Source organism: Amphiura filiformis, chromosome 15, assembly GCF_039555335.1.
Source record: "Amphiura filiformis chromosome 15, Afil_fr2py, whole genome shotgun sequence".
Classification (NCBI taxonomy): Eukaryota; Metazoa; Echinodermata; class Ophiuroidea; order Amphilepidida; family Amphiuridae; genus Amphiura; species Amphiura filiformis.
In genome coordinates, this window is record NC_092642.1 from 51543914 (window position 1) to 51562768 (window position 18855).

The following is an 18855-nucleotide window of genomic DNA, read 5'->3' on the forward strand; positions in this document are numbered from 1 at the left end:
ATGAGAACTTACTGACAAGTGCAGTTTCAAACTTGCAAATTTTCTAAATTTATTTTAAAAAATAGCATAAAATGTAGTATTTGCATAATACCTTTTAGTACATTTGTGTCGTACATGTAGTTAATGGTAGAATAGTTATTGTACCAGTATTTTTGCCTGCTGAAAGTATTTAATATTTTGTTTATGATTGTGTAAATTGTGTTTTTTGATGTGAATTTGTTATTATCGGTGGGTCAATTCAACAGTGAATACAGGACTGCATGAGCATTCCAAAGTTCTTCAGGGTTCAAGTATCATATCAAGATTCTGAACTTGGCGATATTAAAAAAAATTGATTGCTTTAGAGCAATAAGGACCTAAAACTTAGGTCACATTAATTTGATAACAGTTAGGAACCTCTCTGCCATAAAATCATTCTTGTTTTCCATGATTTTTGTCCAACCCGTTTTGCATGTTCCCACCTTTTTGTGCTTAAAGTAGGAGGTATTATAAATAGAGCCACTATTCACCAAAGTGGTGATAGCTCATTGGAAAGTAAAGCCAAGAAAAGAAATTTCAAAAACAGAAGTTTCTTAACAGTATCCTTATATGAAACTTTTTCATATGATCTGGAAATCAGGCCAAAGGAATGAAGTATCTGTAACTTTTGGAATAATCTTATGTCATCTTTGATTGCAGAATTGACCCACTGATGCATGATTATTATATTGCTGTGATGATATTAATAAAGGCTGTTGCCCCATCAATCCATTTGTCATACCTTTATGCAGAATTTTTGCAGATCCTGCATGCTTGATGTGTTCAATTGCTGTCGTCATTTTTTAGTGTGTATTATTACATGCATGAAATTTTGCATGGGTGTGTTTCGTTTGTTATCCCAGAAAATGGCTTTTTTACGATTCATTGTTGCCTAGTCAAAACTTTTGTGGCGTACTAGGCATTGTGTTGTATTCGCAATGTTCTTCATAATGGCTTATAATGCATTGCAGAATAGTGGCAATATTTCCAAGGCCCACAATGCATTTCATGTACTTAAATCAAAATTTAAAAAAATATCAATAGGCAATTATTGTAGCAGGGTGACAATATGTGTTTCATGTTCTCACAGCTCATAATGCCTTGCAAAACGTATCAATATTTCCAAGGCCCATAATGCATTGCGTGTACATGTAGTGATTTTTTTGTTGGCCCATAATGCATTGCAGATCATGGTTTCATGTACATGTACTCATAATGCATTACAGAATAGTGTCAATATTTTCAAGGCCCACAATGCATTGCAAATAGTATCATTTTTTGGATGACCCATATACATTTCAGTGTTAGTTTTCATGGCCATTGTAGTGCTTTTACATGATTTGTAAAATGCAATGTACTTTGAAACATGTAGGCCTATTATGTTACCATAGTAGTATAGTTAAATCCCAATCATCATCGTAAGTATTTTTAATTGACATCATAATTTTAGATCATTTAAAAATAGTCTTGGGTTATGGAATTGGACTTATATGTAGTTGTTGTGACCTGATACCATGTATTTGATTATCATTAGCAAACCACAACAAAATACAGAAAACCTGTTGAAAATGCCTGGCCCGAAATATTTGTGTGGCTCTGAAAAGGGCCATTTTGTAGATGTAGATGGGGTTAACAGATGCTCTGCTAATGTATCATCATGTATTCCATGATCAACAAATGCATTCCATGGTAACACAAAATGACTGCAGGAAAGATAATTATATGATTGACAATTTTTGGTTTAATTTTAGTGTTTCATTAATTTCTTATATTTTAAACAAAAAACATTTGACACAAATAGAAGTATTGCATGTAGGAGATATTCTGTGGTATATATATAATAAGCTTGATATTCACCTGATATACACTGATTTAATTCATTGATAAATGTTTAGGGTCTATAACTTCTTGTTTGATGACTATAACTAGTGTGTTGTTTTCTTCTTGAAGTTTTATGAAAGTTTTGTACTAAATCTTAACAATAACAATGACTGTCATTCTGACATTGGTTCTACATATAATTATATTTCTACTTACATTGTCATCAAGTGAAAATTAATTTAATATCAAAGTTTTTAACTTTCTTGCAAATTTATATAGGTAAATTGAACAGAAAGTCATTTCCAGTGTTTCTTTAAAATGGATAGATTATATTTGAAAATCGAGAAAGAATATGATAAGTTGCAGTCATCCTGTAAGCCTCATGTATTTCCTGATATCTATTACATGCTCGATACTTTACAGATAACGCAATGCTCAATCATGATTATGCTTTTCATGGAGTAAAAAAAAGCTATACAGTATACAAATAGTGACTGCTCATGAGGGAAATGGTGCAAAATAATTGCCAGAGGTGAACTTAAACTATTTCCCCAAGATGAAAATCAGACTACCACAGCCTCAAAAAGTAACTAAGCAACAAGCAGGCGATGAGGTCACTGAGTATCAGTCTCAGGTTGATCCACTGAGATCATATACCGTGATTCGTCCGAGTATAGTCCCACGTTCGAGTATAATCCCACCCCCATTTTTGAAAAATTTCAGAAATTGTAAAAAAAAAAAAAAAAGTTTTTTTTTTCCGTTTTGGAGTGTCCCTGGACCTAGACCTAGATGCTAGGATCATTCATGGTTGTCCTAAAAAAAAAATAAAAAAAAAAATTTCAAGATATTTTGTATTTTAATATGAAAATTGATAATTTGTATTCATGTCATACTCTATTAATGATTTCAAAATGCATTGAATTTGAATGCATTTTGAAATCATTAATAAAGTATGACATGAAAAAAAGTATCAATTTTCATATTAAAAATACAAAATATCTTGAAATTTTTTTAAATTTTTTTTTTTTTAGGTCAACCATGAATGATCCTATATCGAGCAAGACAAAATATTCCCATAAAGAGTGACAATTTTGATGGGAACTTTCTGTCGTGTTGTGAAATGTCAGGGAAATAGTAAGATATTTTCTTGTTTTTCTTGGATATTTTCTTGTTTTTCATGGATATTTTCTTGTGTTTCATGGATATTTTCATGTGTTATACAACATCATCTAATTAATGCCCTGACACCATCAATCTTTGATTGTGCAGAGATAGAGCACCAGACCAGGAACTTGAAGTCCAGGGTTTAATTCAAAGTTAAAAAATAATTCAGCAAATATGTTTGATTGATTTTAAGACAGGTCATTTTGTCAAAATATTAAACTGCTTGTGCTGTTTTACTATTAATATGCAATAGCCGGAGGCGCCATATTTAACGTTAGCTTTGGACATTTAATTATTTTATTGATTTTTCACCTGGTAAGCAAGGTGGAAAATAAAGAAAATAATTAAATACAGTGCCTCCGCCTAATGGCACAGGGATCAAAATAGTGTACATCTGGAAGGGTCTATCCCAGTTGAAATCCATCCACCCTCTATGGATGACATGACCTTAAACGCTCACGAAGGGGTTGTAGATTTTAAATGGAGTTACCCATTTAGGTAACCCCATTTGAAATTCACACTCCCTATGTGGAAGATTAAGGTTATATCTTCCATAGGGGGTGTATGGATTTCAACTGGAATAGCCTAGCATATCGGTACTGTTTCAAAGATTTCTATGATAAAAGCGCAAAAAAAGTGCAGTGATTTATAGTGCGCTCACAGAGGAGAGAGAAAACAGAGAGCGTACCACCAGTCAAAGTCCCCGTGTATTGTATACGGTGAGTTCTCGCATATTCATGAGGGCCGATTGTTGGATCGTGCCGTGTCAAACAATTACGCCAGCGCTGCGTGCCTTCGCGAGCGTTGCGTGCTTTCGATAGACCATGAAAATATGCGGTAATTGCGTAGCAGTCTCGCCTGTCACGTTTCATGGAACAATCGGCCCTGGTGGTACGGGCTCTGTTTTCTCTCTCCTCTGTGAGTGCGCTACAATCCACAAGCCTCAGCACACATTACAGATAGAGCATTACAAATTATGGCAGAATAATGTGGAGGTACACTATTATCTCTCCATGAGTGACATGCAAATATGGCAGAGTCTGGATTCTCCCTGATTAACTTCCTTGGACAACATACAAACAAGTTTGCAGTGCTTTGTCAAACCAACATTTTATGGTCATCCTTCATGTAAGCATGCATGAAATACTGTAGAAAGTCAGTAATAAGCATATGTGCCTGTTAATGAGTTGCTCGGACAAGAACAACATTTTAGGGTGGTTTGTAATGAAAAGTTTAACAAACTACCCTAAAAAATTGTTCTTGTTCGAGCTACTTGTTAATAGGCACATATGCTTATTAACTAATGCCTACGGTAGTCTATTGTCGAGACTTGATAGGTGAATTATTAGTATATTGCTTCATTCTGTACAAGCTGTATAATCCTTGTCTTTATACTAGGCTAATTCTGAGTATACTTACATGAAGTTGCATGAAGTTAATTCCAGTTTTACTTAGATTTGTAAGACCCAGTGAACATTTCTGCATTGATAAACATTTTGCTGCATGTCAGTATTAAATTAACATTTTTTTGCTGTTTTCCCCTTGTGACTATACCATAGACTAGCTTTTCAACCAGAAATCCTTTGCTGCTTGCAGTGTGATTGAACATCCTTCATCTTCCAGAAGTTAAACATGCCTGCCAAATTTTGATTCAGTGTTTGCTGTTTTTATGTTCCATTGCACACTAATTAAATAATTAATTGTTTTGTTTCAGCAGTGGTTGTGTTTTGTTAATCTTAGGGATGAAATCAAAACTAGACCGGCAGTTTACCGCCAATTTCCATTATTTAGAAAAATACAAACCTTATGGAACCGGAGAGAACCGGCGGTTGACCACCGGTTGAGTTTTGCTTTCATCCCTTATTGATTTATATCATGTAGTGTAAATGTGCAATTATATTTACCCATTTTGCACATATACATATATTTCATTTTCCGCAGCTTTCCCCATTTCTAACACTTCATATATTTGTTTGTTTGTTACACTGACTTTTCTTATCTCCAGTGCTCCTCAAGATGGCGTCAAAGTGATGTTTTTACCAAATAATGGGGCTGGGTAATTGACTCTTCCTTATACTTTCCCATTGAGCTTTTGTCATTTATGTGTAATAGTAGTCAAAGGCTGTGGTAGATAGCTGGTAAAAACCATATCCATATAATATTTATGTCGCTTTCTTTCCATTGGTGTTTCACTTAGCTTTCTGTCAATATCATTGAATCATGAGAAATAGTTGTCTATTTTTTTACATGTTTTATTGCTATGCTAGAGGCCTATAAATATCATTATCAATGTGGTAAGACGTAACATGAAAAAGGTCACAGAAAGCTGGGTTTTTGTGAAAATTCTCAAAAATTGAGAACAGGTGTTCATTTTTGTGTATTTTAAAGTTATGAATTTGCTTTACACACAATCAAATTCCTTGTTAGTAACCATAGGTACTCCTTCAGTACCTGTGGTTTACAGTCAAATTCCGTGTTAAGAGGTAACCATGGGAACTCTGTCAGAACCCGTAGTTTACACAGTCAAATTCCTAGTTTAGAAGTAATCATGTGTACTCCTTCAGAACCTGTAGTTTACTGACAGCCCAATTCCGTGTTTAGAAGTAACCGTGGGTACTCTGTCAGAACCCGTAATTTACACAGTCAAATTCCTAGTTTAGAAGTAATCATGGGTACTCCTTCAGAACCTGTAGTTTACACACAAATTCCTTGTTTAGAAGTAACCATGGGTACTTTTGATTTACACATAGTCAAATCCCTTGTGGGTACTCCTTTGGTACCTGACTCCTGAAATATACTTGTGGACCTTAAGATCTCATCAGCATGCATAAAAGAATATAATGATTGGCTGGATTTTTGCACTTCTAAAGGTCCAGAAGTGTCAGAGCACTGAGTTGAGATTAAATCACTGCAGCAACATAATGTGTTGCTTAAATATGTGTTGCACATTGTGTATTGTTAAAAGCATCATGCGCTTTCAAAGTTTGCAATTGTGTGATAACATGTATGGCATATCATATGCTGTTACCATCCTGGATTATTGGCCATTGTTATGAAGAGGGTTTCATTTAATAGATGAGGTAGTGTGTTTATATTGGGTGGGGTGTGTATGTTTATATGATGGGGTGTGTGAGGCTCTGGTTGTGTGTGGGGTTGGAGGTGTGTGATTGTTTGCAGTGTCCTTATTTGAAGGCAATTACACCCCCACACCCCCCCCACACACACCCCCTCGTGATTAGGACAGATAATCATCCTATCTGTGGGGATGTGTGTGTGTAATTGCCGCGTATGTGCGTGTGTAATTGTCTTTAAATAAGGACACTCGCTTGATCTCACACATGCATTCATTTGTGGAAGCCATTATCCAAGTTGGCAGCATCTAATACTTTGGCCATCTTACATGACATCAATATGTTCAGTGAAATTTAAACAGATTCACAAAGCAAAATAGTTGTATTCTCACCTGAGAGAGCTCTTGCATAATAAATAAATAAATCAATTTTGGATTTATAAAGCGCCTTTCTCCAGATCTTAGAGGACTCAAAGCGCTGTAAGGATGCTATGTAGCACTATTAGCTTGTCCAATCTCAGTAGATTGATGATTGGTGATACTTGTCATCATCAGTGTGTGTTTTGGAAGTTGTTACAATATATTGTAACATGTATAAATTCTGACAAAAACGGATGTCATGATCAAATTTAAGGTGGGCCCCATGTATAAAACTTGATTTGCCATCCATAATGTCATTAGTAACTACCACCCATACAATCATGTTGCAGTGTAAATTGCATTATATGGTACATAATTGCTTGCTTTGCTTCCCAAAAAATGTGAGAAAATGTATGCTTTGCCATCTAGATTGTATAGATCATTATCATAACATTTCCAGCTTCCCATCCCATTGGTGGCTTTAAACATATAAGCTTATGGGGATGAGAGGGAAATGAAAGTTCCGTATTCAACCTAATTATGAGAGGGGCACTAATTTGGTCGAAAATAATTTGGTTGAATAAAATTTGGACCATGTGATATTGGGAAAACAAGGAATCCATTTTTCCATGCATGTCCCTAGCTCCTCAATATCGACTCTCATGGCACCACTAGTCCATATTCTCATTAATTGTGTGATCCTCATCAGTGCTTGCTGAAATTTCTGGAAAATGCTGAACTAATTGAGTCAGCTAATTCATCTGCCAGAAGTCACTTGAATGTTGCAGTGGACTGAATTCTAAAGGAGGGGGAAGGAGTATAGAAATATCCCCCTCAATGATAGGCATGTCCACATTGCTTATTATAGAGGGCGACATTCAATCCCCATAGGGAAATACAAAAATTAGAAATTTGGACACCAGAAACTTGGAGACGTAGTCTAAAAAGTGCTGGTACTTTATCCTTCATACAGAAGTCATCATGCAGTGAAGGTTAGATTTCATAAAATAAAATCGCCTTTGTGTAAAATGGATCATCGTGGTAAAAAATGATGCATATTACATGCTCTTTTTAAAAACATACATTTGCCCATAACTTCCCTAATTTTTGACCTACAGACATGGTTGACCCCTCATTTTTTAAGTTAAATAATCACCTTTTTAAACAAAATAATTTCCATGTGAAATATCCTACTTGAAAATTTTGTGAACATGCCTATCAATGACCCCCTGATGCTGCACTGCTTGTTATTAGTGATACTCATTGTTATCAGATGTCGTAATCACTTATAGGATCACATGAATGTATTTGATCTATAAATGAAACATAATCGTTTCCTTAACATTTACTTACTGAGGACAGTACCCTACTGCTAGCTCGATCCCATTTAAATGCATCATGCATGGTGTGAAGATATGAAATTTAATATTATATGCTATAAATATTATGACATTCCTAAAATGATGATGCCTCCTTCCCCTGTGAAAGTGTGTAAGTCATTATAGTTGCACGTTTGAAGAAAAAAGTAATCAATTAGCTCCATTAGTAAACATTAATGTAATTTTCACATATCTGTTGATCTCTATGAAATCCCTGGTTTTTTTGTCAACCTTGTCCTGGCACATCCCCTTTTAAAGGGAGTTTTATTAATTGAATATTCCAGTTGTTCCAGTAGCTTACTATAAAAGTGGAAATTTAAGTGCTGCATTTATTTTCATGTTTTTCACGTTCCAAGCAATATTGCGAAAATAAAAACACACAAATATATTACTTTTTTGTATAGGTTAATATAAGGAAGTTTAGAATTGTGAAATTAAAAGTGACTGAAACAATTAAAAATTATAAGTAAAATGCAAAAAATTTCTTGCAGAAAAATTTCTACTTTTATCATTTTCAAGTCACAGAATTAAAAGTTTTAAATAAAATGAAAGGTCAATGAGGGAGCTCCTAAATTAGCAAATTCATATTAAAGGGAAAACATTTTAATCATGAAGTGTGAAAAACTAAGCAACATTTTAGCATTGTGGCATATAAATATCTTATGAGCGACAAATACTTCAATGTTTCACAGTAAATCAAGAAGCTTCAAGATGGCTTTTCATATTATATTTCTGGCATAAATTACTCGTTATGGTACTATTCCTGTTACCAGCCCAATTATAATTATCTTCAGGTGTTAAACTCTACCACGTGCATTCGCTAGTCCGAGTTTCATCAAGTCTTTCCGCACTATCATCATTTCCTGTTAGGTTTTTTAGTGTGGACTGCTATAGATACACATTATCACAGTATTTTCCTGTGCACATGCAAGATGGTTTAATAGTAGAATAGCTGCCACATGTTTTAGTTAAATGACTGAATTATATAAACATATCAATTATCAAGATTCAAGACTTTTTTTACCACTTCACAGCTAAATTATTAATTAAAAAAAGGGGGATCATTTAGGGCTATGCAGCAAATCCATTTTCACATACCTAATACTCCCCATTCCTGAAAAATACAGCACTAATTTTTTGGGATTAAAAAAATATTATCAAGTTCTGCCAAATGAAACATAGCTCAATCCTAATCATTCATTTAGTCCTAACTGGAGATAAAAGAAAACGTTCACTATTTTACTAATTTATTGAAAAAAAGAGCCAAAAACATGCATTTTCGGCATGTTTTCTGACAATCGAGTAACAAAAATCAAAGACTTGGAACAAGTCTAAGCATTCAAAATCTTCCGAGTATATGCAAAAATTTTTCTCCAATTTTCACTTTTTTGTGTTACTTTAATTAAATGGTTGCTTATAAGAAAGAAACTTTATGTCTTTTCCAAAAATTAGTATGCATAAACTAAAATTAGTCTTAGTACAAGTCTTTGGACTTGATTGTCACAGCATATGAACAACACCCTAAAAACGCATGTTTTTGGCCCTTATCTCCAAAAATTGGGCAAATATTAAAATTTAACTTTTATTGCTAGTTAGGACCATTAGGATTAGGATTTAGCTGTGTTTCATTTGGCAAAACAGGATATTTTTTTAACCCCAAAAAATCAGTGCTGTATTTTTCTGGAATGGGGAGTAGTGGGCATGGTTCTCCGAGACAAACCTTTTTTGGGGCCCTAACCATAATCACAAGGCAGCCTTTATTTCTTGCAACTTTCTTGCATGTAACAAGAGTTTGTTTTCTCCTGAGCCCAATCTGTGCACAGTTGAAAATGTCAAAATGGAACATTGCTGACAAAGTCATAGCATTGGAATTTACTATCAGATGAAGATAGCAACCATTAGAGTCGCTTGCTACCAGACTAAAATAAGTTTTTTTAAAGATTTGTTCCTTGAAAAAAAACCTGTTATCTGTAGTACCTCCCATGTCATTTTATCATGTTTTTATGAAGTATGAATCCCTGATATCATCTTTTTTTTTGTGGCTAGTTCAATTAAATTCAAACCTGTCAAATTTGATAGCTTAAATAGGGTATTATGGTTGACTTAATTTGACGCATCCAGTTCTTAGAGCGTAAACCTTGACATACATTCATAATACTAATGCTTTGAAGACTGATATAGATGTTACAGTACAAAATTTGTTTTTTTCTGAAAACATATTTCAAAAAATATCTAAAGCTTGCTTAAAATTAGCTTACCAGCAGCAAACCTTGCATGATTGTATTAATTTGAATAGATATCTAATAATTTCACATGTGAAATTGCAATTACTAAAAATTAATGAAAATTTCACGCCAAAATTTAAATGTCGTCTGCTTTCAACAACTGCATACAAAAAGTTAATTTGCTTTCCCGGTATAATTTGACCTTCTTCTATACACGTGTACACAGCTGTCATTAACGCAATGAGGGTCAAGAGGTACAGGGGACCGTGCACGGGCGGTATTTTTATCCCACACGGTCGGGGATTGGAATGCTAGATGTCTAGGGCCGGGCTCCTCAGTTTGAAATCACACTTCCATATTTCAGCTAACTATTTTCTGTGTCTCCGTACTCATATGTCTTGTGTATTGACTCCTCTTACAGTGTCAAGCAATCGCCTAGTCAAGTAGCTCATCAGAGTCGTGCGCCTAAGCATTCGCCAAGCCCTCCAAGAGCAACTGGTAAGTGCACACTCATGAATATTCATTCTTCCAAAAATTAAGTTATGCAATTGATTTTTTTGTTTACATGTTTGTTTATTCTGCACAAGTATGAAAGGAAATACTACCTTGTGCAAAATTTGTTCAACCTACGATGCCTCATAACCTACACCTAGGTTAACATCGTTATAACATCGACACAGCATCTGCTGCATCCGATTCCATCCCATAATACTCAATTATCAGGATATCATGACATACTACACGATTATCTGTTTCAAGTGACCTGCGACGAAAAGGTGGGATTGAATCGCGACCTCTTATACCAGCCAACCCTGTCATTGGAGATGATATGTGGAGAGGGCTGTTTGCTGATTATCTTGTTTGTAAAGTGATCCTCTCTGCTCATCATTGTCTATTATATGTGCATCCTCTTCATAGTGTATTTTCAAACTTTTTTGACTGGACTGGAAATAACTTGTATAACATCAGCATCAACTTTATGTGACACACTTGTACATGGTGTGATATGTCAAAGGTCAACATGGATGGAGAATAATTTTTGAGAAATTTATGACAAATTGTGTCAAAATATTGCCAGTCCATATTTGCAATGCAACCAGATATATACTGCTCCAAAGTAGTATCCTTACACTTGGAAAAATAATCACAATTTCAAAACTGAACCATATTGGGGTAAACTTTACTTCTTGAGGTCACATTGGGTTCAATGTGGTGTCATAATGTGCAGTATTAGATAGTGCATCTAAATGACAAAAACAAATTTACCCCAATATGGTTCAGTTTTGAAATTGTGATTATTTTTCCAAGTGTAAGGATACTTTTTTGGCGCAGTATATAACCACACACCACACATTGCAAGAGAGACCAGTGCAAAGCATATATCTCCTTGTTTATTCATGGAAGTTTTAAACGGCCTGTATATTTTTTTTCATGTGGACATAGTTGGGATGAGTACATTTCAACATGCAAGTCATCATCTGGATCCAATCTATCATGTCTAGGATAGATTTCATCATATAGACCTACTTACTCTCTGTACAAGACATTATACAGGGTGTCAAAAAACAAGGGGCACCAATGCTCATATAATATGTGTCACAACAGTTTTAATGCTGCAAATGTTAAAGGACTAGTCAGTGATTTGCTCATCTAGAGGATCATAAAATCATTAAAATTCAGATTTTGGTACATTTGTTAGCATCATAGATGTGTTAACATAGCCTGCTAGTGGTTAAGCCAAAAGCAGAGCATTAAAGACAAAATAAATAAGATAGTACATGAATCTGTAATTATTTAGAGAAATTAGCTATATATATCTGACATGATCAAGGGGAATGAGTCATATGTCGGCAATTTTCAATTAGAAGTTTTTTACATCATTTTCTGGCAGTTTATGAATGCTACATTTTGATGCAACTAACCTCGTCAAAATCGGACATCTGGTTACCGAGTTATGAGCAATTTATCAATGGCTGAAAACAATATAAAACAAAAGAATTTGAACACTGTTTTTGCCAATATCTCATGGTTTATTGATAAAAAGTAGATGTATCAGAGACAGCTATACAGTGCTCGATACCAATAAATGGTAGAGCTATTTAAAAATATAAACACAGATTTTATAACATTTCACTATACGGTGTTTCACGCAAAGGAAATCTTCTTCTATTGATAACATATTTTTTTATGTTCCCCCTCCTGTAGGTAAGAATGCTAACCTGCCCACCCCAGGAAACGGGGGCTTAGCCAGCTTTCTTGGTCAGGGGTAAAAATAAAAATTTAGGGGCAAAGACAAAAACAATTCCTGGTTGCATCATTTTGACCCAGTATTATTGGTTGGATACACATATACCATTTGTTTAAAGAGAATGTACATGTAAAATCTTTTAGCTTCCAAAAAACCAAAAAAAGGGCTTTATTGTGACAATGTGTGTGCGTAGTTCGCAAACATTTTGTATTTAACACTATTTTTGGCCCATGATTGTGGTGAGTTTTGGTTCCTTGCCCCTATTTTTTTCCTATGCCTTCCTGATTTTCTTTCATTTTTTGACAGAGGGCTGAGAGGGGCACTTTTCTCTTTCATTTTTTGTCATGGGTGGGGGCACTCTGCCCTCACCCCCCCTGTTCCCAATTAATTTCTTGATCTTCTTGCTCTCCAAGCAGTCAATGTAATTGAGATATAGGATGAATAAATGTTACCGTGCTATCCTCTCTTTAGGCTAACTGTGTGACTTTGATTACTCACTCTTCTTACATGTCGCTTTGTATATAAAAGTTTTTCTCATATGGCATGGTCCATTTCAAGTTGTATTTATATGTTTAGCGATCAGGTCCCAACTTCTTGAATAATCTTCAAACGTGCTGGCATGGTTGGTATATACTACCGTACTGACGCGAGTATAGTCCCACCTTCGAGTAAAGTCCCACCCCCAAATTTTCGAAACATTTCAGAAATTTAAAAGTTATTTATTTTTTCGGCTTTGGAGTGTCCCAGGACCTAGACCTAAATGCTAGGATCATTCATGGTTGACCTAAAAAAAAAATTTTAAAAAATTCAAGATGTTTTGTATTTTTAATATGAAAATTGATAATTTGTATTCATGTCATACTCTATTAATGATTTCAAAATGCATTCAAATTCAATGCATTTTGAAATCATTAATAGAGTATGACATGAAAACAAATTATCAATTTTCATATTAAAAATACAAAACATCTTGAATTTTTTAAATTTTTTTTTTGAAATTCGAGTATAGTCCCACCCCCCAATTTTGAAAAATGTTCACCCAAAACGGGTGGGACTATACTCAAGCATCAGTCTGGTATATAGTACCGATACTTGAACACTGTAGTTGCCTGACCATCTTGCTAGCTTCCTGGTGGTCTACCCTTTGTTCATTTATCTTCTTCCATCATTGGTGAAATTGCTACATCCAAGAGTGTATACACCAGGATTTATAACATGTTCATCTTAGGGCACAGTTCTTTAACCCCAATACATTTGAACATTCATTGAATGACCTTTGAAAATTTGGGTACAAAAACTCATACTCTGCAACTTGAGGTCAAATTTTGCATTATGAGTGTTTACTTGAGGTTATTGAACTATGCCATTGGGATGAGGCCATTGTGGTCCATAGTGATAGTGATATGACAAACCAGATGGGATAGTTCATTTGAGACTACATTCCTGTAGTGTGGAAGAGCAGTGACCAATGAATGTATGGTGTCAGCACATTTGACCCTATAATCTCATCTCAGTACATATATCAACCAGTCGTCTACAATGCGCATGTACTTGTGTTATGCTTCGTAGTGATGACTGAATAACTATTACAGTTCATAATGCGTCGGCTGCCGGACTCATGAAAATATTCTCTTGTGATGTTGGTTGTGCGGCATGCGCGCCATAATGCGACAATCTACTGCATGACAATAAGAGTTTCAAAGCTACTTTGCATCTCATAAACCAGTTTTAAACATGCCCATTACCACAATACCCATATGGATCACACCCATACAATGAGATAACAAGTCTGCCCTAAACTCGTAACGTAAAGAATTTATCATTCTATGACCCGGCAAAGGTGGTACATTTGACTCAAATGTATATGTACCACTTTTCACTCAAATTTAAGTGATTTTGAGGTGTCCTGCATTGATAGTAGTTATTGGGTTGCTAAAATCTTGGTGTAAATAATGTGCAAATGAAAGTTACTAAGACCTAACTTAAGGGGACTGACTCTTTTGTCAAAATATGCCCTAAAATTTGATAGGTTTGCCATATTAAGTATCAAATGTTGGCTAGAAATAATCCTCAGAAACAGGAATGTAATAGTGCATGTGAAACAGGAAGGTCTTCAGATTATTAGTGACTAGTTTAATGGCCCTGGTCCGATTTGTAGGTTTGCAGATGACAGGTTTACAGATGATATAGATGGATGGATATCATTTAGTGCTTTCCACAGCTTATTAGAATTACAAACACCTTGACTTTTGCTTTTTAGAAGATCTTAACATTGCAGTTACCTTATTTCGAAAGCCTTATATGCATTCCAATCTGATTTTTTACCAGACCTTACAGCTTTTGGAGGTAAAAGTCTCAGGTTGACATGTGCTTTGTAATATTACTGTTAAGCCATGGCGAAGGTGTAGCTCGGACCCATTTAACTTTCTTTAGCATGTGTTTATCAACAACCTCATTAAACATATGTTGCCACAAACCATATCACAATTCACAATATCATACTTATGGAATATTTAATAGATCATTATGGAAAATATTCTCTTCAAAACATTTGTAGGAACGACACTACATTGTTCTGTGGGCACCTTTTACCGGCTTGGCCTTTCTAATTCCATAATGTGACATGATCAAGGGAAATGAGTCACATGTCGGCAATTTTCAATTTGAAGTTTTTTATATCATTTTCTGGCAGTTTACAAATGCTACATTTTAATGCAAACCCGGACATCTGGTTACCAAGATATGTGCAATTTATCAAAGGGTGAAAACAATATAAAACAAAAGAATTTGAACATTGTTTTCTCGGAAACAATATTAGCGACATCCGACTCATTCCCCTTGATCATGTCACATATTATAAAATAATCACTTATAGAAGTTTAAATTATGCCAGAATCAGTAAACAACTCAGGTTTTGAAGTGAAAAACAGATCAATTATTGTACTGCTATGATCAGTAACTAATTAACTGCTGCAATTGATGCATATCAGAAACAAAATCACCAAGGAGAACAGTTTTATGGTAGGAATTTTATTGCCTCCTAAAGAAACATTAGATAACAGAACAGATAACGTATCAATAAACTCAATATCTTCCCCATTTGGATTGTAGATGGCACAAATGAATACATATCGTCTTTTAGGAGGTGATAATTCAACACAAATACTTTTCAATATCTTTATAAAAACAAATCATCTCTGTTTGTAAAATTACGAACATCATTAATATACAGAGCAACACCGCCACCATCCCTGTAGGGGAGAGCGGGGAGTGTTCGCCCTAGAGGTAGGTTCGCCCACCCCTTGTTTCTCAGCACTACGGCTTTCGGGGAATTTAATGATGGCAAAATTAGGTGACATAGGTCATTATAAACTTCTCATATTAGCTACGCGACATATAGGGACGTGTTCGTCGAACTGCAGCCAAAACAAAAAAATTACACCAAAACGTAATTTTTTCTTGCTTTAATAATGTGGTATTATCATTGATACATAAATACAGATGGTTTTAATGGAAATCTGTATTTGGAACATATGGGATTTGTAAAAGATTTAATGCAGTTATAAACTCCTTATTCGATTTGTATTTTGCATACCCTGAAGAAAATACAAAAATGTGCACAAGGGGCACGTTAAGCCCTTTGAGGATGGGGCATGTTCGCCCCATATCTTCCCAGGCGGACTTACCCCAAACTGGAGGCGGACAAGCCCCATTAGCGTATTATGCAAAATATTGATAATTATACCATTAAACAAGGTAAAACTACTGAAAAGCATGTTTTTTTTAAGTTTTTATCAGTATTACTCATACCACCGTTTATGTCCTAATCCATAATCCCCCCGAAGTTGTTAACATGATACGTTTAAGCTCACTTTGGACCCCTACATTTTACCCTGACCCGACCCCTGCAACAAATTTAGTGATTCCCCAGAAGAGAATGAATGCCCTGTATACTCTTGCTAAATGTGTACATTGAATATGTTATTGTTACGCAATGTTTAAACCTTTTTTGTGAGTAGGGTGAACTTACCCCACCATATGGGCGAACCTGCCCCAATATGGGGCAAGTTCGCCACTTTGAAAAACATTTTTGTTTGATCTATCCTGTTGCTATTGTAAGGCCTATAGTTCTGGGAGTGTGGTCGTATATAGCTAAGACATAGGGCTTTCACATGGGCTAATCAGGTCATCCCTAACCTTAAAATTGACAACGCTAGGCAGGTCAGAAAAAAATAGGGCGAACACTCCCCGCTCTCCCCTACCTGTCCCACCTCAGCAAATTATAACCAGGTAGGTGCAATTCATTGTCACTTATTATGTTGTCACATAAGTTTTCATTGATACAAATTATATCAAAAACATTTGTACATGTGACGGAATTCGTCAATCTTACCAATCAGGCTTCTGATGTTGATATGCCCAAATTTGATACCTTTAGAATGAAATTGTGGTATTTTACCATTATTGAGTTCAACATAGGCATAGTGATATTACTGGCAACTTCGATAACAGATTCAGTATCTTGCTCTAGTTGTTACAGAACATTTTGCATTAAGATAATCATCATCAATATACATAGTATTTATTATTGTCTGTAGTCAATAGGCACCTTTGTTTCCAATGGACATTTTATTGTGAAATTTCATTGTACAAGGAATACATTAAAAAAAATTCCACATAGCTCCCGTATGAAAAGTATTTAATTATCTTTGTAATCACTCAAAAAGCATTTTGTGTGAATTTACATCCGAACTAGGTGCTATTAAATTTTTACGAGCCTTTTTATTTTACATGTAAAGTCTATGGGGGTGACGATTAGAAATGGATGGCAATATTGAAAAACCCTCATTTTGGGCCATTTTAGACACTAAAATGCCCATAAAAAAATAATAGCACTTAGTTCGGATGTGATATTCACACACAATGCTACCTGAGTGAGTACAAACATAATTAAATACATTTCATTCGGGGGCTATAGCAAAAACAAAAAATGTCCTATACCTTAATGGTTATGGAACAAAGGTGTAGGGGAACTCAGATCAACTTGATCATTGGTGTCGGCAACCTGGTCATTAGTCATGGCCTACACTTCAATTGGAAAATACATTTGTCTTACAGTAATTTGTCTAGTGACATTTGTGACATTGCAGTCTTTTATGATGGAAGCAAGTATTAGCGTTATGATTTTTCAACCCACATTTGTGGCATCCTTCCATCTTGTCCATAGTGTACATCATTGTTGAGATTGGCATACATGTTAGATTGTCCTGTTTCAATGCTGCCGAATATGTTTAATATGCAAACGCTTGACTAGGGCTTGCACATGAAGCATTGCAGTATGTAGCATGCTTTGTCGGCACAATACATTACCATGATTACTTACAGACCTTACACAAACATATAATGCTCTGCGTGCTAGCCATAGGCTTCAACATTAAAAGTCCAAGTTTTGAGATATTTTTTCAAAATATCAAAATGGCAGTGTCACAATGCTGTTTAATATCAGTACTTGATAAATAATATGAAGCTTTTATCAGTATCGTTCTATGTGTATTTAATTCAGTACGTCTGTTTACCATGCAATGTTGATTTTTAGTGTGTTGATACTTTCATATCGAAAGACTACTCAAAATCGCTCATGAAAGGCAAATAGCACATCTCCAGGGTTTTTCGGCAATTTGAATGACAATTTGCATTTTTAAGTTTGAGCATACTATCTCATGTAATTACCATCCACACACGATCTTTAATTTCCAAAAGTGACATCGCGAACCTGGAAGTGATCTGGAAGTATCATAGTTGATCATTTCGGCATGATTTTTAAGCTACCTAACAATTTTTTGATATTTTTTCATTGAAGATTTTACTCCAATAAATGCCCCCTTTTCAAAAATGAGGGGCATTTATTTTCAGAGAATATTAAGGTATATAATAATATTGGATGGCTTTTTGTGTGATACAAGCCTATATGCTTATACCACACTCAAAGCGATCCAATATTATATATACAGTTGCAATCGTAGACCTATTATTGTTATATCAGTAGATCACCATCATCATCAGTAACGCTCTACTTGGACGTCAACTTGACGCGCCCCAACTTGGCGCACCCAACAATGAAACTAGATCACGATCCAAAATAACACTGTCATGAATGTTGTCATTATGATATCAAATAGAGGAGCCAGGTGACTCGTAACTTGCAACATGTTTCTGTGCAGACTACCATCTTCATATGTACCATAATGCATATCCCATAATGCATTGTACAAATGTTTGGTTACATTTAGTTGTGCAGTTTATTGCATAACTTTCCTGACATACAATATTTAATTTAGACACTGCACCTTTGCATTGTTGGATATCGGTAAATGGTGAATACTTTTTTTGAATTACTGCACATAGCTACGGGTGGGGCTGTCATTTTCTTTGGAAAGGGGCCTCCAATATGTGGGGGTCATAATTATTTGACAAACTAAAATAGGGAGTTGTAACTTGTAACAGGGGTGGCGCTGGCCTTCAAATGTAAGGGGTCCAAAATAGCAAATTTCGGGGCTCAGATATCTTTTC

At 35.1% G+C, this 18855-nt stretch overlaps 1 protein-coding gene across 1 annotated transcript in view; it reads left to right on the forward strand.

The window, feature by feature from the left end:
* The window catches only part of LOC140171021 (uncharacterized), a 95031-nt gene that overhangs the window by 55262 nt on the left and 20914 nt on the right, over positions 1-18855 (forward strand). Inside the window, exons 11-12 of the mRNA XM_072194204.1 lie at positions 5009-5059; positions 10459-10535. Coding sequence (XP_072050305.1) covers positions 5009-5059; positions 10459-10535 — 128 coding nt within the window. The remainder of the gene's footprint in view (positions 1-5008; positions 5060-10458; positions 10536-18855) is intronic.